This window comes from Cebidichthys violaceus, unplaced genomic scaffold, assembly GCF_023349555.1.
Source record: "Cebidichthys violaceus isolate CVI_PGR_0920_01 unplaced genomic scaffold, fCebVio1.0.p SCAF_133, whole genome shotgun sequence".
Taxonomy (NCBI): Eukaryota; Metazoa; Chordata; class Actinopteri; order Perciformes; family Stichaeidae; genus Cebidichthys; species Cebidichthys violaceus.
Genome location: NW_027176300.1, coordinates 204,098 through 227,500, shown reverse-complemented (window position 1 = coordinate 227,500; position 23,403 = coordinate 204,098). Strand labels below are relative to the sequence as shown.

At 45.1% G+C, this 23,403-nt stretch overlaps 1 protein-coding gene across 1 annotated transcript in view; it reads left to right on the top strand.

Moving 5' to 3' along the window:
- Positions 1-22,436, top strand: part of col4a6 (collagen, type IV, alpha 6) — a 27,967-nt gene extending 5,531 nt beyond the window's left edge. Inside the window, exons 9-44 of the mRNA XM_068708106.1 lie at positions 913-1,002; positions 2,263-2,316; positions 2,473-2,535; positions 2,680-2,724; positions 3,263-3,316; positions 4,309-4,378; positions 4,494-4,604; positions 4,691-4,840; positions 5,154-5,204; positions 6,832-6,927; positions 7,110-7,267; positions 7,376-7,558; positions 7,655-7,838; positions 10,924-10,995; positions 11,146-11,253; positions 11,354-11,572; positions 11,715-11,873; positions 13,652-13,822; positions 13,916-14,059; positions 14,147-14,269; positions 14,362-14,543; positions 14,638-14,701; positions 14,791-14,865; positions 14,962-15,069; positions 15,159-15,266; positions 15,371-15,442; positions 15,585-15,704; positions 15,795-15,911; positions 16,077-16,238; positions 16,356-16,454; positions 16,630-16,779; positions 18,305-18,421; positions 18,559-18,750; positions 18,875-19,046; positions 19,150-19,264; positions 19,746-22,436. Of these exons, the coding sequence (XP_068564207.1) occupies positions 913-1,002; positions 2,263-2,316; positions 2,473-2,535; positions 2,680-2,724; positions 3,263-3,316; positions 4,309-4,378; positions 4,494-4,604; positions 4,691-4,840; positions 5,154-5,204; positions 6,832-6,927; positions 7,110-7,267; positions 7,376-7,558; positions 7,655-7,838; positions 10,924-10,995; positions 11,146-11,253; positions 11,354-11,572; positions 11,715-11,873; positions 13,652-13,822; positions 13,916-14,059; positions 14,147-14,269; positions 14,362-14,543; positions 14,638-14,701; positions 14,791-14,865; positions 14,962-15,069; positions 15,159-15,266; positions 15,371-15,442; positions 15,585-15,704; positions 15,795-15,911; positions 16,077-16,238; positions 16,356-16,454; positions 16,630-16,779; positions 18,305-18,421; positions 18,559-18,750; positions 18,875-19,046; positions 19,150-19,264; positions 19,746-20,006 (4,419 nt within the window). The 3' untranslated portion in view covers positions 20,007-22,436. The remainder of the gene's footprint in view (positions 1-912; positions 1,003-2,262; positions 2,317-2,472; positions 2,536-2,679; positions 2,725-3,262; positions 3,317-4,308; positions 4,379-4,493; positions 4,605-4,690; positions 4,841-5,153; positions 5,205-6,831; positions 6,928-7,109; positions 7,268-7,375; positions 7,559-7,654; positions 7,839-10,923; positions 10,996-11,145; positions 11,254-11,353; positions 11,573-11,714; positions 11,874-13,651; positions 13,823-13,915; positions 14,060-14,146; positions 14,270-14,361; positions 14,544-14,637; positions 14,702-14,790; positions 14,866-14,961; positions 15,070-15,158; positions 15,267-15,370; positions 15,443-15,584; positions 15,705-15,794; positions 15,912-16,076; positions 16,239-16,355; positions 16,455-16,629; positions 16,780-18,304; positions 18,422-18,558; positions 18,751-18,874; positions 19,047-19,149; positions 19,265-19,745) is intronic.
- The last annotated feature ends 967 nt before the right edge of the window (positions 22,437-23,403 follow it).

Below are 23,403 nucleotides of genomic sequence, written 5' to 3'. Positions count from 1 at the left end.
CATCCATCCATCCATCTCTCTCTCTCTCTCTCTCCCTCCATCCATCCCTCCCTCCATCCATCTCTCTCTCTCTCTCTCCCCCTCCATCCATCCCTCCCTCCCTCCATCCATCTCTCTCTCTCTCTCTCTCTCTCCCCCTCTGTCCCTCCCTCCCTCCATCCATCTCTCTCTCTCTCTCCCCCTCTGTCCCTCCCTCCATCCATCCCTCCATCCCGCCCTCTCTCTCTCTTTCTCTCTATCTATCTATCTATCTCTCTCTATCTATCTCTCTCTATCTATCTATCTCTCGCTATCTATCCATCCATCTATTCATCTATGTGGACAAAAGTATGTGGACAAATATGTTTTTGGGCACTTTTTAGTTTGAGGTCATTTCACAACAAAGTATGTTGTTATAAGAAGAAGAGTGATAATACATTTTTTCTAAATGTCACATAAAAGGATTCAAAATAGATGCAGCAGAACAACAGATATTGTCTTTTTTTTATTCCACGCGTTCTTCCTCCTTGTCAAAACATGCTGCCTACATTACCCACAATGCAACCCGGCGGTTCAGGCGTAAACTGAACTGAGATGTCTCACTTCTCTGTAACTCCACATCACCAGATTTATTCTCCTTCTCAAACGTTTACAGACGCCGACTCAAGTGACATCACATGAGGCATTGTATTTGTCTGCTGTAGTTTTGAATATTCGGCTGTCCACATACTTTTGTCCATGTAGTTTTTTTTCTCCTCTGTTGTTTTTGTTCATATTTTGCTGCTCCTTTCCTCCTCCTCTCATCTATTTCTTTTCCTCTCATCTCCCATCATGTCCTCCTTCCTTCTTCCTGTTCCTCCTCCTCCTCCTCCTCCCACCTCCTATAATATCCTGATTGGCTTAACGGTGTGTTGTGTGTATTTCGGACTCCAGGGCGACGTGGGTCTTCCCGGACCCAGCGGTACTCCCGGCGACGGGTCGCTAAGAAGCGAACAAACTCTCACTATCTACAAAGGAGATAAGGTAACACAGCAAGGGAAGGCTATAGGGGCAGAGGACACACACACACACACACAGATGTGGTGGGGTTTCACCAAAAAAGTGTTAAAAAGACGGTCAACAACGAAACAGGCAGCAGGTTTACTGTTTGAAACTAAAGGGTTCATAAAAGAGGAAGAGGAGCAGTGATTGCAGCAAAGGTTACGGCCACCGAGGAGGAGGAGTGGAGGAGGAGTGGAGGAGGAGTGGAGGAGGCTGGTCCAATGGAGCGTCAGTGTAGCATCTTTTCTCTGACCTTTTCAAAATAAAAGCTTTCATCATCAGAAATACATGAAAATAAAACGCATTGCTATCAAATGTTGTGGCTCCTCAACCAATCAGACGCTTCCTGCCTCCGGAGACTCTTGGATCATGATGAACGTTTAACTACCAGCCTCACATCATCACCCCCACTATCTCCTCACTCCTCCGCCCGCTTCATCCACAGTCACCTCTCCAGCTCCACCCCCCTCCCCCCCACCCCCCCCACAAACGCCCCAAAACTCTGCCCGTCGTCTCCGCCTCCACCTCCGCCTCCACCTCCACCCTGGTGATAAGCGTAAAAACGTCTCTCTCTTCCCTCGGTCACGCTATCCAGGGCGACGTGGGTTTGCCCGGTGACCCCGGCCGGCCGACGGTCAATGGCGTTGTGGAGTTTGTGGGTTTTCCCAAAGGAGACAAAGGAATGCAGGTTTGTTTGGAAAAACGCAACCGTTTAAAGACGGACAAATACAGACACGCGTCCTTCTACGTCCAACCTAAACTTTACAAGGTCCTCCTGGTCACTGAGTCAGGAAAATACCAGATACGTTTGTAGAACAACATGTATGGTTTCGCCCAATAACTCCCAATGAATCCATTAGTATTCATCTCAATTCAATACCGTATACAAATGAAAAGTTACCTTTTGTCAGCGTAAACTACAGTTTAGTTCAAACGTTAGAAATCCCCTTTTTTGTTGCAAAACCATCGAGACAAAAATATTGTGAATCATCGTCCCAGGGTCTCTCAGCGTTCCAAGCCCAACACAGGGCTCCCTCTCTGGGGGGCTTGAAGAGCGACCGGACACCTCAGACACTCCACTTGATCCACAATAAGTTAGTTCTGGTATTAGCCGGGTGGTTTTCTGTTGTCTTTTGAGTGAGCACGTACAAAAGGTGAGTTTAAATCCAAAGAACGCTTTTAAGAGTTCATTCACTGCAAAGTGACGCTCTTCTCATGTTCAACCTTTGTTCTCGCTCACAGGGTGCGCCTGGACCGAAGGGGATCAGAGGGTTCCCCGGCACTCCCGGCAGACCTGTAGGTGTTTGTTTTTTTCTCCCAGAAAACATCCATTTTTTTAATGCTATTTCTGTACAATTAATGCAACAACTCTGCTTGAAACAGCTGAGAGATCAATGAGAGAAATCCCCCTCCTTTAGATTATACTAAACCTTCTTTTTATTTCATTTCCAGGGACCGTTCGGCTATCGTGGTGAACTTGGAGAGAAGGGCATTCCTGGATACCCCGGTGCCAGAGTAAGAGCTAACAGCTGCCTGTGTTACACCACGTTAGAAGTAACTGGACATTGCTTTCTTCTTCTCTCGTGCTGAAATCTGTTATCAAATAAGCACCTCTCCTTTCCCTCTTCTTCTGTGGCGGACGTCGTCTTTGATTGACAGGGTCCTCCTGGTTTTAACGGGCCCCCCGGACCTCCAGGACAACAGGTGGGCTTCTGTAAAAAAACCTTCCCTTGAAATATTCAAAAGCTGAGACGTCAATATTGTACTTTTTATCTTCGACACAGAAAATACTCCTTTCTGATTGGTTAACGGGTGTCAGTGCAAAGCATGTAACAGGACACTTTCTACAGTGTAGAAAAACAAGCAAAATTCAATGTTATATATAAATAAGTTTTAAAAGTAAGTTAGAAATGTATATATTAACATTACAGCATGTATTGTTATCCATAATACTATCTTATAAATTCACCACATGGCAATGCATCAATGTATTTAGTATATAATCTGAAAAGGTGACCTGTAACTAAAGCTGTCTGATGAATACAGTGGAGTCAAACTTATATATTGTTATACACACACACACACACACACACACACACACACACACACACACACACACACACACACACACACACACACATTGCCATTAAATGACGAATAACAGTACAAAGTCAACAAGACAACAACTTAAAGCATGACAATAGAATGATGTAACTGAACCGTTTTCTTTTTGTCCTGACAGGGATACGTAGGTACTCCAGGTTTCTCGGGTCCCCCAGGATACACAGGAGCAAAGGTAACATGTGTTTGTGTGTTTTTCTGTGTACTCTGCCTGTTGACAATGAGACAAAAACAAAGACAAAGCAAAGTGTCTTTGAAACAAGTTATTTTGTATTTTGATGTGTTCCTGGAGCTCTAAAGAAGCTCCTCCATTCTCCTCCATTATTATTTACTCACTTTTCCATTATGAACGCTCAACTTCTTACTGAAAACCTGCTTAGAATAAACACTATTTGTATGATGGATTTGGGACAACAGCGTTGCGATACTTTTTTCTCACCACCAGATGGCGCCAGCGTTTCCTATATACATTTTTCCCCTTGGCTAGTTTAATTTGGGGAAGCGGTCAGCTGTCAGGAGAAGAAAAAAAACTGAAAACTTAGCTTTGTGATGAAGATAAATATCCTGTAAGTCATTATATTGACAAAAGTATTTTTTAAAAGAGTATCTCATAATAATGACTTATTATCTCATAACAATTACTTAGTATCTCATAATAATGACTCATTATCTCATAACAATGACTTAGTATCTCATAATAATGACTTAGTATCTCAAAATAATGACTTATTATCTCACAACAATGACTTAGTATCTCTAAATAATGACTTATTATCTCACAATGACTTAGTATCTCTAAATAATTACTTATTATCTCATAATAATGACTAAGTATCTCTAAATAATTACTTATTATCTCATAATAATGACTTAGTATCTCTAAATAATGACTTATTATCTCATAATAATGACTTAGTATTTCAAAATAATGACTTATTATCTCATAATAATGACTTAGTATTTCAAAATAATGACTTATTATCTCATAATAATGACTTATTATCTCATAATAATGACTTAGTATCTCTAAATAATGACTTATTATCTCATAACAATGACTTAGTATCTCTAAATAATGACTTATTATCTCATAATAATGACTTAGTATCTCTAAATAATTTTGTATCCCGCTTATGTCCTATTTTGTCCTAAACTTGTCTCTAACAGGGAGACCAGGGCGACCCCGGAGCACCAGGACCTCCTGCTTACGTTAGTGGTCAGGGCACTGCTATTCAAGGTAACACAAACACCTGAACTAATAGTTTAATAGATCAACCAGAGGTTTACTGTCAGTTATTGTTTAATATGTGCAAGTGTCCCGTGTTGAGCGTCTCTTCTCTGATTGGCTGTAGGACTAACAGGTGACCCGGGTCTCAGTGGCCTGCCCGGTGCCCCCGGTGACCAGGGATTCCCAGGATACCCGGGTCCACCAGGCCAACCAGGAGTTGGTGGTTTTGGCACAGGTAGGCTCTTCTACACAGAGATGCAATGGGTTTATTTTTACTCTAAAATATAGATTAAATTAACCTAAATCTGTCCTCACGCGCAGGTGGCTCCGGATCCTCAGGTTTTCCCGGGACCCCCGGCCCAAAGGGAGAGAAAGGTAACCCAGGTGTACCAGGCTACGGCTTCGAAGGAGGCCCCGGCAACCCTGGACCCCCCGGACCCCCCGGCCCTCCTGGACCTCAGGGCCCTACGAGTACGTTCACGCACAAACGACTAACGAAAGCTCTCCCTTCACAGGTGGTCGTGGCTTGTTTGAGGGATGAGAAGACTCCCAATCGCAATGAACTAAACAGCTATTTTAAACTTCCCTTTTTTTTATTTTAAATCCTGTTTATGTTGTCTGCTGTTTATTTGTCATGTGAGGTGGATTCCTCGCATGAAAGGAGCTAAAATAATTCAATTTGTTTTTTACCAGCCATAAAAAGCCAGTTCACCTCTTAAAGTATAAGACAAGATAGAAAGAGACTTTAAAGCATCATGGCTGACTGATTTAACTGTCCTCCAAGGCTTTTCCGTTGAACCCTGCGTCATCTATCCTGAGTGGTCCGGGCCCAAAGGCAGGTATCCTAAACGCGGCCATATTGCCATAACCGCCATGGCAATATTCAGCCCGCCAAAGGGAAAATTCAAAAACAAACAAAACACAACTTTCAGCCTTGGATGGGAGGGCCTCTCTACTCCAAGCTGCTTTTCTCCTCTCTCTTTTGGCCACAAGGTGTCGCCCTGCTGCCGCGCAATTCACTGATTTTACATGGACGTCCGATGCATGGCGGCAGCGTTTGTTTGCAAACAGGGATTTTATTTTAATCGGCACAAACAGGTCAAACGAAGGAAGACAAAAAAATGTAAAATGAGGGACACAGACAGAAAGAAAATGATAGCGATAAGAATGACGATCTGTTGGGAACATTTCATCTCTAGGACGTAGTTTTTAGGGATAGCGTGGATGTTTTGAAGTCAGTGGATCCTACAGTAGATGGAGTTTGGAGAAACAAAAAGACACCAAAAGTGTGCGCTACATGTGTAGTATTCTCACCGCTTTACCTTGCTTGGAACCGAAGCTATTATATTCATCTACGCTCTCGTCAAAGCCACCGGGCTCCATTGACAAAACCAGTCATTTTTACCTCGCGGAACACAGGTCTACCGCCGTCTCGATCGGTTACTTTGTTTTGTGTCGTCGTTTGACTTTTTTTGTGTTTTAAATGGTAAGTTTGGATTCACAAAAGTCACACAACAACGCAAAACAAACTAACCGACTGAGGCAACCTGCAACCCCGTTGTTCTGCGAGGTGAAATCACTGTTTTTGTAAAAGATACCGGCTTCGACAAAGCATTGAACATATTCTAAATATAGCGTACAATTGGACCGATATTGATTTGTTTTCGGTGTCTAAAATACGTCCACAGCAGGTCACAGCTTTGCTCCCGTGCTGGTTCTCTTACAGACTCCTTTAATCACTCGATAAACCAACTTTAACTACACGTGTTTGGTGGTGAGAGAGTCTCAGCTCAAGGGTTTCCTTACTAATGAATTCTTGAACCTAGACTGGGGTCATTATCTCAGATTCTCTTCGCCATAAAACTCCATCCTCAGATAGGTAATATCACGAATGTTTAGTGGTTAGGCAGTTTGTCTCCTTTGTTTGTGTCGGTGCTAAGCTGCAACGCACTATGCATGCTGCTTGTGGCAAGTAGCTCTTCACGGCCATTACAGTCGATGTAAGATCACTGAATCTGTTCAAGTACAATGCTGTTTTATATTTTTAGTACGATATAAACAAGTTAATGCTTTTCATTATTTTTTTTTTTAAGTAAGCATCTGTCGTCTTGCAGCAGCTGCTGAACTCTTTCATTTTACTCGCTGACCGAAGAGACTAATCCTGATTCCACACTGTGACGCCGAGCTGCACTCGCACTGCGCTGGTTCAAATTTAATACATTCTATATTTAAGTGCATGTAAAAATAAGTTAGTAATAATAAGATATCTTGGTTTTTTCACATCTTACATCAGTCAGTGCAGTTCAGCTCAAGTTCAAACAGTGTGAAATCTAAAAACAATGTTTACAACTTTACCATTTTAACCTCTAATTGATTCAACTTTTATGTGTGTATGTGTGTGTGTGTGTGTGTGTGTGTGTGTGTGTGTGTGTGTGTGTGTGTGTGTGTGTGTGTTCTTGCAGGTGGTCCCGGTAGTCTCCCCAATACTCTCCCTGGAGAGCCTGGACCTCCAGGCCCCATAGGAGCGCCGGGTGAAAGAGGATACAATGGCTACAGAGGTACACACACACACACACACACACACACACACACACACACACACACGCTGACCGGAATGAATGTTCTCAGACAAAATCCATATCCCAGGGATCAGTATTCAGGGGAATCTGTACCGCTTCAAAACCTTGTTAAATTGTAACGGGAAAACCTGCTTCGTTGTCCCGTTTCCCTCGTCCTCCAGGTGATCCCGGCGACTGTAACTGCCTCGGAGGAGGAACCTCAGGGTTGCCTGGGTTAGCTGGAGCCCCGGGAGCCAACGGCAACCCCGGCTTCGCTGGACGAAAGGGGGAGCCCGGTGACGGCGGCTCGCCCGGCTTTAATGGCGTCCAGGGACCTCCTGTAAGTTTGGATTTTTACTATTTTTCTTTTGTTGACAGCGTCCGTCACACATTACCTTTGTTGTAAAGCCAAGTCCCACAAGCGTCCGTCATTTCTGTCCTCCTGCAGGGTCGTGCTGGTGAAAGCGGTTACTTTGGTCGTAAGGGAGAGAAGGGGACGTCTTACTACCCCAACCTGGGTTTAGGGGTGAAAGGAGAGATCGGAGGCACTGGACCCAGAGGACCGACGGGTGAAACCGGAACACCCGGCAGAGACGGAACGCCCGGCTACCCCGGATCCCCCGGACCCCCGGTGAGTGTCAATCTATAAGGTTTGAGCAACTTCTCAAAAGAAGGTATACGAATAAAGATTTTTAAAACAACCTTTGTTTTTTTTTTCCCTCTGCAGGGCGACGGCGGCTACGGCACAATTGGAGAGAAAGGTTTCCCGGGGTTCCCCGGGTCAAAGGGTCGTCCCGGCGGCCCCGGCGAGCCCGGTATCGGCTACGCCGGCACGCCCGGCTTTCGCGGAGAACCCGGAGACCCCGGGCAACCAGGTTTCCCCGGGCAACCAGGTTTACCCGGACCGAAAGGTAAGTGACGCTCGGGAAGGAGCGAGTGAAAAGAAAGGAGAGGAAGTGTGTGTGTGTGTGTGTGTGTGTGTGTGTGTGGATGTAATGACCTATTCTCCCCACAGGGTGAAAACCCCCGACCCATACATCCATCCCATCACTGTCCACCCTCAGTGTTCTGTAGTTACCGTAGCAACCTCATCCTAACACCCTAAACCAGTAGAGGACGCTGACGCAGCCAAACGGAGCTGAAGGGACGACGTGTTGCTCTCTCTCTCCCCGCACCTTCATGCCTCGGCTGCTGCAGTTAACTACGTGATTAATGGTCTCCATTAATGTGCTTTTACACTTCTTCTGCAGCCAATAATCTCAAATCCATGACCTGCTTCCTTCGTTGAGATTTTTTTTTTTTTTTTTTTATTTGCTGATTGCGCGACAGCTTACTGTGCTCCTTTGGTCTCGGAGGAGTTCGTTCACTCGGTCAATGTGTGATTCACAAAGCAGGTAAATAATTCAAAAGAGTTGGATTCTGTTCTGCTCTTTTGAAGGTTGACGCTGGTGTCTTTACAAGACCGCAAGATCCCACCAAGCTAAATGTTATATATAGATATGAAATATGAATCTACATTTAAAAGGAAACATCCTGTTTTGGTGAAAAGTGATTAAAAAAATGTAATTATTAAACAGACATGTACTTATGGATTATTTAAAGAATTATTTATGTAGACATGCAAATACAAAATGGCATGTTTTGGGTTCTTTCAAATCTCCAGTCACAGCTGGCTGATTTCAGCTATTAAAGGATGCTTTGAGACATGAAGAACATTTTTATTAACTAGAATAAAAGTCCAAATCACACTGGGTTCAACAGTCTGTAAAAACAAGCAAACAAAAGAATCAATGAACCAAAGATGAATTAATAACTATCATACTTAATCTAAACTAGACCTGGATTACCCTAAATGACGCCAGCGGCCTCCTCTAGACTTCCTTTAATCCGGTTCTTCTTCTTCTCCTCCTCTGAGACCAAACGACACAAAGTCCTCAGCAGCAGCTGGGCCACTCATGGTCCATAATGCTGAAACAACCCATTCATTTTGCTCTTAATATGAAGGTTATTGTCACTCACATGAGCAGAGAGAAAACCGAGAGAGAAACCTGTCAGCCGCACTTTGACAGTGTTTTGTTACATCTCTGTCTGTCTCTGTCTCTCTCTCTCTCTCTCTCTGTCTCTGTCATTCTCTCTCTCTCTGTGTCTCTCTGTGTCTCTCTCTGTCTCTTTCTCTCTCTCTCTGTCTCTCTCTCTCTGTGTCTCTCTCTGTCTCTTTCTCTCTCTCTCTCTGTCTCTGTCTCTCTCTCTCTCTGTGTCTGTCTCTGTCTCTCTGTCTCTGTCTCTGTCTCTCTCTCTCTCTGTGTCTCTCTGTGTCTCTCTCTCTCTGTGTCTCTCTCTGTCTCTTTCTCTCTCTCTCTGTCTCTCTCTCTCTCTCTCTGTGTCTCTCTCTCTCTGTGTCTCTCTCTGTCTCTTTCTCTCTCTCTCTCTCTCTCTCTCTGTCTCTGTCTCTCTCTCTCTCTGTGTCTGTCTCTGTCTCTCTCTGTCTCTGTCTCTCTCTCTCTCTCTCTCTGTGTCTCTCTCTGTCTCTCTCTCTGTCTCTCTCTCTCTGTCTGTCTCTCTCTCTCTCTCTCTCTCTCTCTCTCTCTCTCTCTCTCTTCTCATTGAGTGGAATAACCTGTTTTTAAGCATTTTTTACATTGAAGCCAGCATTTCAATATGGTTTTTTTTGCCTTAACTGAATGAGCCTTGAATTAATTGAATGGAATTGATTGCTGATTTGCTGATATCTGTTTGATGAAAAAGATTGAATTGCTTTATTGGCGCATGTAAATGACCCTGACTGGCTTTGTATGCTGCCACCTTCTCTCTCTCTCTCTCTCTCTCTCTCTCTCTCTCTCTCTCTCTCTCTCTCTCTCTCTGTCTCTCTCTCTCTCTCTCTCCGTCCATCCATCCCTCCATCTCTCTTGACCTTCCTTGTGCATGTGTATCTGTCCAGGTGAAAACAGCTGTGCAGGGGTTAATGACGCCGGAGAGGGAACGGGTGGGTAACTAACTTTTTCATCCACCAGCCAGAGAGTAACGAGTCCAGGGGGGAGAACAGAACTTACATCTTTTTAGATCCAGGCCACCGGTGGGCTCGTTGGGCCCGGAGCTTATCGGCCCAACAGGAAATGACATCATCGGATGGGAATTAAAAGTGCCACTTTATTCAGTTAATCAGGTGTCGTCTTATCATGTGTCCACAGTTCGGTAGACGTGCAGATGTGCAGACAAGCTCTCCTTTGCTCTGCAGATGTTGCTTTTGATAACGTCAGGCCAAAGAGCAAAGCACTCAGAGACTTTTTGCCTCCATAACACGTCTTCTTTCAGACCAGTGGAAAGAAAACATCCCCCAAATACACATTTAGGTGTTTATTTTGCTTATTAGAATTAGTAGATTTCTCCCAAAGTCACCATAAGTTACCATTAGATGATGCTGACCACTGTGGGAAATGTAGTCCTTTGCAATCTCAGGGACTCCGCTCTGGTCGCTCGACAGTCAAGTTTCAGGTTTTATCCGATATATCTGCACAAACGACGGTTACTCTCCTCTTCCTCCGATCAAAGCTGCTGAATCCTGGCGCATGTTTTCAAGCCCTGCCTCTGCTAAGTGCTTTTGGGGGGGGGGGGGGGGGGGACATATGGAAATAATAGAACTGATTCCCCAAACACCAAATTGAAATCATAGCTTTTAACTCTTAATTTTGTATCCATCATACTCTCTTAATTAACGGCTCTTAATTGGGATGAATTTTGCTACTAACTGCATTCAAAATACAACACACATAATAATAACAATAACAATAATACCCATGATTAACCTACATGAACATTTTGGGGGTGAATGGAGGCGACAGACAATCAAACAAGATATTCACATGAATTTAAGAAACGATGGTAAAGGAATGTATTCTAGCTTAGAGTAATGGAGCGCGTAGACGTAGTCACTGTGTGTGTGTGTGTCTGTCAAAGTGTTTAAAGTGTGATTGCTAACCTGCGTGTGACTGCTACCAGGCCAAGTGCTGCCTTGCTCCATACCCGGCGAGGCCGGAGACCCCGGTTACCCCGGCGTTCCTGGACGACCAGGTACGATTCAGCAAAGTGCTTTTTCTGCTGAAATAAGATTTATTAGCTTTTTGTCAAGATACAAGGTCTCCATGCTTTTTTTATTTCATGTTCCTTTGTGTTCTTATGAATAGATTAATGTCAATTTTACGCCCCGTTTGCGCCTGTCAGGTCTTAAAGGTGAGCCAGGTTTCCCAGGGAACACGGGACGTCCCGGGTTTGACGGTGGCAAAGGAGAAATCGGAGACCCCGGTTCTGGAGGCCGACCTGGACCACAAGGTAAACCTAAAAATAGTCTCTGTGCTATTTGTCATCCAGGTCGAATGAAAGTGATTCTGCCTTCAATCCATCGCCTCTTAACGTTTCCTCCACCGCGCAGGTTTCCCCGGACCCAGAGGGGATCCTGGACTTCCAGGTTCTCCGGGACAGAGTTTTGACGGAGGCAGGGCGAAGGACGGCGTCCCGGGGCGTCCTGGGGCCAAAGGTCAGCCCGGAGAGGTACTGGGAGCCACGCCCGGTGGGCCCGGACAGAACGGTTTGCCAGGAATCCCCGGAGACAAGGGCCAGCCCGGGACGCCGGGAGGACCTGGAACACCTGGTGGGTCTCAGACGGAGACAATCTTGCATTTAAAGGGTTCAAATTCTGAAAAGAAATGAATATTTGGTTGTTGCGACCGATGCCGAAGTTAGTGACAAGAGTTAACTCGGCAGCTGTAATTGTCTCACCTTCCTCTTGTCAGGTGGCGACGGACGCTTCGGCGTTCCCGGACTGAAGGGAGAGCGCGGCATTGACGGGTTTCCCGGTATTCCCGGCCTTCCCGGACTTCCAGGCGAGCCGACTTTCAGCATTCCCGGTCGGCCCGGATCTCCTGGCGGCAGCGGGCTGAGCGGATCACCAGGTGGGGGGGGGGGGGGGGGAGGGGGGGAGGTCCAGTGTTCAATCTGTTCTAGCATGATTCATAGAAGAACACGTGTTGTTTAGTTTAGATCTGGGCTGTTGTCTTTCACTCCTCGGCCTTTTTCACTTTTTACCCTTTTTCACTGTATTTCTTTCACAATCCTCCGTTTTACGAATCAGACGCCACAGTTGCCCGTTTTGTTCCTGTTGTTTATTTAAACTCTGCATCACCCAAAAAAGAATGTCCTCTCTTCCTGTTTGTTTTTTTTTGTATTTCTCTTTGTTTCCTCCTCATTTCCTCCCTCCTTTTCTTCACACCACCGCCATTATCTCCATCCATCCTCTCGTCAAATCCCTCCATCCTTTTTCTTGGTGTTGGGTCATTCGCTATAGGCTGCCAAGGTGAGACACTCTCTCTCCACCGTCCGTCCCTCCATCCCTCCATCCCTCCATCCCTCCATCCCTCCTGCTGTTCGCGCAACTAGACCAAACGCTTTGACCGCAAACGCTCCTCACCGTGTCTGCCTGCTCTCCATTTCTCACCCGCACAGCAACAAAATGTCCATCTCCATAGTGGGGTTAATGTCGGCGTCAGTGGGGCGACAGACAAATTTCAGCCGAGTGAAATTTGTCTTTTTGTGCGGCGGGAGAGGGAAGAAATTATTAGTTTTTTGTTTATATAATAATCTATATTTTTATTGTTATTATTCTTGTTTTTTTCCGCATGTTTGTTCCAAAATGACAGTGTAGGGGAACTTCATTCATTTATTTTATTTTGTAGCCGTCATTGCATTGAAATGAATGACTGAAGGACAGCTGATTCGACACAAAAAATACAATTTTACAACTCGATTAATATTCAGAAAAATGGCTTAAGATGGACATTTTAGCTGTGAGAGATTCAGGAACAGAAAGCTCTGAAGAAATGTGACCGTTGATGTTTGGTTTTATTTTTTTCGCAGCACTAACCCTCATCTTGAAGTTTAATCCGATGTGTTAATCGCATTAATAGGCTCGTGTGGCAACTAAAAGATTTGGGCTATAAAGTGCTATTTAACAATATTACAGGCATTTTTTTCTTCACCCTTAAAAAAAGGACTTTTCATTTTCAACTCATTGTCCCAGATTTGTGACAAGTCTTGTCAGTTTAACATAATGAAAATGAGTTCTCTTTTTAAGAGCGTAAGCAGTAGCAGTAGTGCGCCATCCTGTCGGACAAAACGGTTGAACCTCGCTAATTCAGTCTGGAATTGCACTTGAGTTTTAAAATCTATCCGATGACATATTTCAGTATATTAAAGATATATATGATCGGGCTCCTGTTTAAACATTTAAAATCCCTGCATGTTGGGCAAGTAGCCTCAACGTGCTTCAAGTGCAATTGCAGCCTAACCAAAGCAATTAAACAATATAAAGGAGTGTGTGTGTGTGTGTGTGTGTTTACATTGTTGTCCTAGATTTTGCCAAATTGTGTGTGTGTTAAGAATAAAAATAATTTATAAATTGCTATATTTATTAATAAATGTAACAATTGTGTTGAAGGTAAGTTCATTTATTATTTAAAAAGAAAGGTAAGTTTATATTTGTTGGCTTTTAGTGAGTTTTTTCTTTGTCTTTATCTGTTTTGTGTGTATATTTTCTGATGTTGTTTATCTATGTATCCTGTTTTTTAGATAGATGTGTCCATTTGTAATGTAGATCATGACCCGTGTCTCACTGAAGCGCTCTCCGTCTTTCTTTTGTCCGTCTCGTGTCCCGTCGTCATCCGTCCTCCGCCAGGTTTCCCCGGTCGCAAGGGGGAAAGAGGAGACCCGGGTTTCCCGGGGCCGGCAGGAATGAAGGGAACCCCAGGACAGCCCGGCACCCCTGGATCACCGGGGTCTAGGGGACCCCCTGGACCTCCAGGACCAGGAACTAGAGATGGAATCCCAGGAATCCCAGGAAGGAAGGGTAGGCCCGGAGCTACTGTCTATCACCACAGTTGATGTTCAAACGTCTCCTCGCTGCGACAACAACGTTTTGATCCTGCGTCTCTTTCCGCAGGTGAGCGAGGTTTCCCAGGACTGACAGGTTTCCCTGGACTACCGGGTCGACCAGGAAGCCCAGGGTTTCCCGGAGTGAAAGGGGAGGCCGCAGGCCCCGGAAGAGACGGACTCCCCGGCGGTCCCGGATTCCCCGGACCGAAAGGTAGAGTGTCCAGAACAGGAAACAGGACGATGAGATCACAGAACAGGTTTCGTTGATGCTGACGTCAATGTGTTCTTACTTCTGTAGGTGAGAGAGGATACCCCGGTAGCCCCGGCTTGCCCGCTCCTCCTCGCCGACAAGAGCTTGTGGAAAGAGGTGAACCCGGAACACCTGGAGGCGGCGGCCTTCCTGGCTTCCCCGGACCCAGAGGTAACACTACTTCCTGTTTACTGTATTCACAACTGACACACATGAGACCTCCCTCGCGTGAACAAATCTTCTACCCCCACCGCTGGTTTCAGGTGACAAAGGTCTGCCAGGTACGCCTGGTCGTCAGGGTCTGCCCGGACTTCCCGGTTACGCTGAGCAGAGTAAAGGACAGCCGGGACAGCCTGGGTTCCCCGGGCAGCCGGGAAGTCCAGGTTACCCCGGGCCGAAGGGAGAAGCTGGAATCATGGGATTCCCCGGCATGTCAGGACCACGGGTAAAAAAAACAACAACAACAAAAACACACTCACACAACGTAAACATGCAACAAGTTCAGCCAGCGAGACTCAAGTTCTGACGGCTTCTTTCAGGGTGATGACGGTGCACCTGGTTTTCCTGGCAACCCTGGAGAATTTGGTCGTCCCGGTGGAAAAGGTGAGCGTAAATATCACGCGAACCGCCAAAAGATATCTATCACATCTGGTTACGAATTCATCGTTTGATTCACGTGCTCTGTTCTTCAGGTGCACCCGGAGAAACTTTTGGTTATCCTGGAGGTCCAGGAGCTAAAGGCCAGCCAGGAGAGCCAGGCTTCCCAGGTAAGTCTCACCACAACCACACCTTACCTAAACATTAATAGTGTTTCCTCTGGAATGTCCAATAGTAGCTCCTCCCAACATCTGATCTCTCTTCAGGTGGCCGCGCCATCGACGGCGCCCCCGGTGACAACGGCTTTCCGGGAGGTCCAGGTTTCCCTGGAGCGAAGGGAGTTCCTGGTGAAGGAGGGCGGCCTGGAATAATGGGTGAGAAAGGCCACATCATTTCCTTCAAGACACCAGACAGAGAGAGACAGACTCAGATCGTAAACACATTTGTCCCGTCTCCACTGCAGGCTCCTTTGGTTTCCCCGGGCCCAAGGGCCAGCCCGGCTACCCGGGAAGAAGAGGAGAAGATGGTACTCCTGGTCTGCCTGCAGGTCCTGGAAGTCCTGGAGCCAAAGGTGAGAGGAATAGGAACTTTCTGTTTCCACGTGAGACGAGTTAACACGACACAGGATGAATATGAGCAGGTTCTGGAGACAAACACTCTGTTGTGTTTTTGCAGGTTTGCCCGGACCCCCTGGTTTGGACGGACTTAATGGCCTTGGTGGACCTAAAGGCCTCCCTGGAACCCCAGGCAAGGACCTCATTACACACACCAGAGTCAAGCTTCTAGTGGTCCGGGGCAGTTTATGTGGAACATTGACAGAGTCAGAAGTACTTGCTTGCCGATGTTGAAGATGAGCTGCCGTTGAAGGTTTTGTTGTCTGTGGATCCAGGTGGGAGTGTAGGAGGTCGCCCAGGTTCCCCTGGTGCTCCAGGTTTTAAGGGGGAGAGAGGAGTCTCCTATCCAGGAAGTCCAGGCTACCCCGGACCGAAGGGAGAGAGAGGAGATTCAGGTGAGATGAAGGAAGTTTGAAAATGCTCACTGAGTATATATTTAATGATACGATATGAAAGTAAGGACTGCGGGTTTGTTTTTGTGTCAGGTGGTCCTGGAGGCGTAGGGTTCCCTGGTCTGCCCGGACCTCCTGGTCCCACTTTCGGGTCGAATGTTCCCGGACCTTCTGGAGACCCCGGTCTCCCTGGACTGGATGGAGAGTATGGTAAATACATTTCCTCAGTCCAGTGTCCTTTCCTTACTGTTCCTTTCCCTTTTCTCGACCTAATTTTCTTTCCTTCTTTTTTCGTTTCCTATCCTGTCATTTCCTTACCTTTCCTTTATTACCTCTCCTCCCCTCCTAAACCCTCTCCCCTCCTCTCTCCTCCAGGTTTCCAAGGTCCTTCAGGTCCTCCCGGTCCGCCTGGTCCAGGCACAGCCCAGGGAGACAGAGGTGACTCTGGGCTCCCGGGCTTCCCCGGCTCCCCCGGCAGGAAAGGAGACCCAGGCATCCCCGGAGGACCCGGACTCCCCGGCGGCTCCAACTTCAAAGGTGAAGTGGGGGCCCCAAACCGCCTTTAAACTAAAGTTATGACAATGCAAAATCAAAAGAATGTTTGTATTTCTTTGTTTAAAAGAAAAAGTAAAACATTGTATCTTTGCTTTTCAGGAGGACGAGGTGAGACCGGCTACAGCGGAGGTCCCGGTCTCAAGGGTTTCCCCGGTGACCCTGGTTATTATGGTAACAAAGGACCCAAGGGAATACGAGGTAGGAGGACTTTAGTCATTCCACAGGTAGCAGTACATTGTGATGGTGGAGGAAATAAATGCCGTTTACTTTCTTTATTCCCTCACATTCATCCCGTGTTTTTCCCTCCACCTTTCCCCCGTCCTCCCCCCTCGTCTCTCCCGCTACCTCCCACCCTCCCTCCCTTGCTCTCCAGGCCGTCAGGGTCGTAAGGGTATCCCAGGAGTCGCGCTGCCCCCGATACCCCCCCCCTCGAGAATCTACGGAGAAATGGGTTTCCCCGGTGCGGCCGGCGGCTCCGGTGGCCCCGGAGAACCTGGTCAGCCTGGAATTCCTGGACGCCCAGGTGAGCAGTGAAACTCTCTGCCATGTTGAAGACACTGTTGTTTACTATTATAGCTCTTTATCATCAATGTCAATATCGTTTTTTATCTAAATCACGGTACCTTTGCTTCAAGGAGACAAATATTTTAGTTAGTGGGGTATTATGTGAAATAAGAGGACTGTTAGCTTAGCATAAAGGCTAAAAACAGGGATAATAGATTAGCTTAGCTCTGAAATATGAGGACTGTTAGCTTAGCTTAGCATACAGGCTAAAACCAGGGATAATAGATTAGCCTAGCTCTGAAATATGAGGACTGTTAACTTAGCTTGGCATAAAGGCTAAAACCAGGGATAATAGATTAGCCTAGCTCTGAAATATGAGGACTGTTAGCTTAGCTTGGCATAAAGGCTAAAACCAGGGATAATAGATTAGCCTAGCTCGGAAATATGAGGACTGTTAGCTTAGCTTGGCATAAAGGCTAAAACCAGGGATAATAGATTAGCCTAGCTCGGAAATATGAGGACTGTTAGCTTAGCTTGGCATAAAGGCTAAAACCAGGGATAATAGATTAGCCTAGCTCTGAAATATGAGGACTGTTAGCTTAGCTTGGCATAAAGGCTAAAACCAGTTGATAATAGATTAGCCTAGCTCTGAAATATGAGGACTGTTAGCTTAGCTTAGCATAAAGGCTAAAACCAGGGATAATAGATTAGCCTAGCTCGAAATATGAGGACTGTTAGCTTAGCTTGGCATAAAGGCTAAAACCAGTTGATAATAGATTAGCCTAGCTCTGAAATATGAGGACTGTTAGCTTAGCTTGGCATAAAGGCTAAAACCAGGGATAATAGATTAGCCTAGCTCTGAAATATGAGGACCGTTAGCTTAGCTTAGCATAAAGGCTAAAACCAGGGATAATAGATTAGCCTAGCTCGAAATATGAGGACTGTTAGCTTAGCTTGGCATAAAGGCTAAAACCAGTTGATAATAGATTAGCCTAGCTCTGAAATATGAGGACTGTTAGCTTAGCTTGGCATAAAGGCTAAAACCAGGGATAATAGATTAGCCTAGCTCTGAAATATGAGGACTGTTAGCTTAGCTTGGCATAAAGGCTAAAACCAGTCGAAAGGTTTAAAAAGAAAATGTAAAAATGAGATGTGACGTGTTAATCAGTGAGCTTTTTTTGCTGCGTTTGTGCAGAGCCAGCCTAGCTCGTCCCCCTGTTTCCAGTGTTTATGCTAAGCTAAGCTAACCGGTCAGCGGCTGTAGCTTCATATTCAAGAGACATATATGAGATATTGTCATTTCATTCTCAGCCTATTTATCAAAATGTTGAACAATTCCTTTACTGGCATAGCAAACATTCTAACCACTTTTTTACATGCATAGGTATATCTACCTCTATTTGAATATATATACAGTTTATGTGTATATAAAGGTTGTGATTGAGTAAAGTACGGCTAATGTGGTGTTTTACCCCGCAGAGAGACAGAAAATGATCAAATATGACAATAGACATGAAACTAAATGGCTGTCTCTCCTGCTGCAGGTCCTAAGGGTCGTCCCGGTCCTGTGGGTAAACTTGGCAGGACCGGATCTTCTGGTTTTCCCGGACCTATCGGCGACGCCGGACCCCCCGGTTTCCCCGGATCCACTGGAGAACAAGGTCAGCAATCTGTCTCACTCTGTACACAATAAAATAACTCTTTCAACCCATAGATCTCCCCGCGCAAACACCTGGACTACCTGGACTGTTTCTATGTTAGGACGCTAACCCTTGACTCCTCGTTTCCTCTCCTTCAGGTCCCACCGGTGCGGTCGGTCGTCCCGGCTCTCCCGGCGGCGTCGGCCGCAGCTCCAGCATCGGCTACACTCTGGTGAAGCACAGCCAGAACGCCCAGGTTCCCATGTGTCCTCAGGGCATGGCCACGCTGTGGGACGGGTACAGCCTGCTGTTCGTGGAGGGACAGGAGAAGGCGCACAACCAGGACCTCGGTACGGAAAAACACCGTTGCAAGGAACCAGATTTTTCTACCCGAAAACTGGACATTAGAGTCACCTCCCTCTCCCTCTCTCTCTCTCTCTCCCTCTCTCTCTCTCTCTCTCTTGGTGTCTCCAGGTCAGCCGGGGTCCTGCCTCCCCAGGTTCAGCACCATCCCCTTCCTCTACTGCTCCCCCAACGAGGTGTGCTACTACGCCAGCCGCAACGACAAGTCCTACTGGCTCTCCACAACCGCACCCATACCCATGATGCCCGTGGCCGAGCAGCAGATACAACCTTACATCAGCAGGTACTGGCACCCGTTTTGGGACCCCTGGCATCGCAAGTAAATGTACCACGCCTGTGTGTGTATTAGGTTAATCTCTCTCCCCTCTTGCATTGAACAAACCCAGGTGTTCTGTGTGTGAGGCTCCGTCTCAACCTGTGGCGGTCCACAGTCAGGACATGACCATCCCCACCTGTCCTCCCGGCTGGAGGAGTCTCTGGATAGGATACTCCTTCCTCATGGTAAACTCAAGACTGTAACTTTGCCAATTTCTCATTTTAAGGCCTACGAATTCAATTTAGGATTCTGCGCAACACCGACATCACGCTGCTGGACGACCCAGGCCGCTGAAGGGAAGGGGGGCACTGGAGAACCAGAACCTGGACTGAGAGGGGGGGGCAGACTGTCGGACCCTGCTGCAATAAAATGAGAGTTTTTTTTTAAAGGGACTCTGGAGTTTGGAAACACTACTAAGTTCCTCGTAGAAACTTCAAATAAGAAAGTGTGTTCTTGCAGTTCAACAGATCAAACTAGGAGTAAAATAATCTGTTGTTTTCTTAGAAATGACGGTTTAAAAGAACTGTCCTTTCAAAATAAAATGCCCTCTGTACGGCAAAAGGCTAAAATGCTCAGCAGACAGGAAGTGATGCATGTAGCTGCCCTGCAGCAGCAGCAGCTGGTGTAGAATAAATGAAGAAGTAACCTCCCTCCTCTCCTGTGCAGCACACGGCAGCCGGCGCTGAGGGCGGCGGTCAGTCCCTGCAGTCTCCCGGCTCCTGCCTGGAGGATTTCCGCGCGACGCCGTTCATCGAGTGCAACGGCGCCAAGGGCAGCTGCCACTTCTTCGCCAACGAGTACAGCTTCTGGCTCACCACCGTGGAGCCCAGCCAGGAGTTCGTCTACTCGCCGGCGCAGGAGACCCTGAAGGGGGGCCAGGAGCGCTCCAGAGTCAGCCGCTGCCAAGTCTGCAGCAAGATCTTGTAGTAGGAGGAGGAGGAGGAGGAGGAGGAGGAGCGGAGGGATGGAGGTGACATACAAACACCAGGTGCTGATGATGGAGGATGAGATGATTTATAAAGAAATCTTTAAAAAGAACACTGACTGAAAATGAGCCCCGCTCCTGCTTCTCTCAAGAATCGAGTCGCACGACTTTTTGTTTTGTTGAGATTTTGATCCTTTTTAGGAACGAATGGCGAGTGAGGAAATGGAAAGAGAAGAGCTTCATCGCTCTTCTGTAGATTATCACTGACAATGGTGCTATTGTTTAAGTGTTTATTTTGTGTCTGTCTTCTGTATTTCGTGTCGTTTTTTGTTTTTTTTATCGGCTACCCGGCCCTCTTCTGGTCCGCACTGCACCGCTTGTTTTTCTACATCAGGGCCGGACGTCTGCTTCAGCTGATCGGCTCAGACGGTCGAGTCCAGCGTTGGTGTGTTTTGAGAGTTGGTTGAATCTAAAGGTCTTGACTCTTGCGAGCTGATCTAACTGAAGCAGAATCACCTGATTCGGGTTCAAAGACACACGAAACTTTCCTTCTTTTGGAATTTACCGCCGGCTAGACGACCGCTATGTCGCAGGTTATGTCACGTTAAAAGCTGCGCCCCTCCGGTTGTTTTTTAATCATTTCATTACGGTACGGGAATCAAATAACCTGCTTGAAAGCATTTAAGTGAGCTTCTTCTTTCTTTTTTCAAGCTGATGTACAGTATTTACCTCATTTTCTATGTAAAGCATCAGACGCACGAGAGACAATTGTAAAGAATCAAATGTAAAAGCAGCAAAATTAACAGAGTTAAATACATTTACAAGCAAATGACACAACTTGTTCAGTCAATACTGAACATTTTAAATCAGACACCAGACCCACAGCAACTTTTAAGGCAGAAAAACAACTAGCTTTTTCCAATATCCTTGTTATAATTTTCATATTTGCTCATTTAATTTGACTTTCTAACAACGTAAATATATTTTCAGGTGAGAAATATTTAAAATAAAAGCCAAGTTAAGGTCCACTGTCTTGCTTTTTATTCTTTCAAGCAAGTTGCAACTCTCCACAAGTTGATTTTAATAGTTTACGGTCCTTCAACGTTCACATGTTTCATGTTTCCCAATAAGACTCTATGGTGCTACAACAACCCTCACTGACTTGAAAGACAATATTTAAAAAAATATTAAACATGCAATTTAAAAGGAGAACAATCCCCCGGCTCTCTTCCTCTAAATTCCTCAAACTGAATCCCTGCAACAGCTAAGGAGTGACTACACACACACACACACACACACACACACACACACACACACACACACACGTATATTGCACTGATGTGAACTCACATGCGTTAGAACAATAAACCAAATCAAGGGGAACACTTCCTCTCCACCTTCACAGGCTTTCATCTTTATTTTGTGACCAAACTTTACTGAGATGGCAACAGGAAACCAAACACACACACACACACACACACACACACACACACACACACACACACACACACACACTCTCTCTGATAGATTGTTAATTATTGCTGTATATAATGCTTTCTGTATTTCCCACCAAAGTATGTTTGAGCAAACCTCTATAAAGCTATTAGCTCTTTGTTTTATATATATATATATATATATATATATTGTTTTTTACGGTCTGTGTGTCTTTTCTCTGTCCCTGGATAAGAACAAGGAAGTCGTCACTTATCTTCCGTTTATAAATGTGGCTTTTGCAGACATATTTATGACAGAATTTAGCGGGGGGGGGGGTTTGTTTGCATTGACTTTGTCAGGTCTCGCCTCCTTTCCTTGCATCCTTGTCCTTGGACAGTGAAAGCTACTGGGTGACTTGTAACCACTATGACCACTGTGTCTATAGCACATAGCTCTGTCTCTCTGCTGGTCGCCCTGATTCTATTACTATGCCACGTTTTACTTCTTGTTTCCTTTCATGTTTCTCTTCATTTTGTTGTTGTTTTTTTTGTTTTTTTTTCGTCAGCCTTCGTGGTTTTGTAATCTAGATTGTAATTATTTTACTTAAATCATGATACTATCCCCTGGCTTTATTTACTGAGATGGGAGGGAATGGGAAGATAACGATGTGTACATTACATATTATGGAAAAAAAACAAAAACAAATGCCTTTTAGGATTCCGTTTTTTTTTTTATATGGAAAATATATTCGCCACTGGTGATTTAACAGACGCATCAACCGTGTTCTGTGGTCTGTTTGGTCGTCACCCCATCTTCATAAAGCGCTGACAGGAGTTGGAATGTGTTGTGCTGTTAGTGCCTGGAGGGACAGAAAAAGAAATGCAGTTTTCCTCAAAGAGGATCTATAACAATACAACATTAATAACATGTCTGTTACTGTAATGTGTATTTCTGTGCTCACACACGTGGAAATAAAGTCTCTGAACTAACTGAGAATATCTAACGGCAGATTTATTTTACATGAAGCGTGAACAATGGGGGCAGTGTGAATGTTTCTGTCCTTTTTAAAAAGACTTTAAATACCCTGATGATGATGATACATGAGATGGTAGTACTACACTGGAAATACAAAGTAGAAAAAGCAGTAAAAATACAATAGAGGTGCGTCCTTTTGTCCAGGATGAGTCAATAGGTTACATTACGTGGAAAATATGTAAAATAGATGATAATATAAAGCATAGTGTACATATACACAGGTTGTCTTAAGGGTTGGGTGGCTTTGGGTGAAACTTTACTTTGAAGGGGTGCTGTGGTCTCAAAAAGTTATTATTTTGTGTGGCAGGAATTTTAATTGTTTTGTCACAGAATCTGTTCATTTTTAATCCAATCCATCAGGAAAGTAAATGTATTGATGATAGGAATATATTTTGACTTATTTCTGTCAAAATGATGAGATAATAAGTCAAATATTTGACTTCTTGTGTCAAAAAAAAATATGAAATAGTGAGTCAGAGTCGCTTTCTAAATACAAATTGTAATCTCCTTATTTATAAATTTTAAACAGGTCGAAATTGACTTGAAAAGACTTTGCCTTGATGGACAACAATAAAAAATAAAATTAAAAAGTGATACTTATAAATATACACAGTAAAAATATAAAAAAATACTATTAAAAAATATATATATATCTGTTTTAAACAGAAAGTATTTTTATGTTCCTTTCCTGACCGGAATGAACATTCAAGATTATAATAATAGTAATACTCAGGACAATAATGCAAGTAAAAATATACTACTGAGGTAGACTGGTGTACAGTAGTGATAACATTAATATAATACAAACTGAAATGTAGAAAGGTAAATCAGATAGAATACGGTGGAAACGTTATTTTTTTAGCTCAAAACTCTGATTTGGATTAATAATCCCTGTCGTGACTCATCCAGGCCAGTAGGTGGCGACAGAAG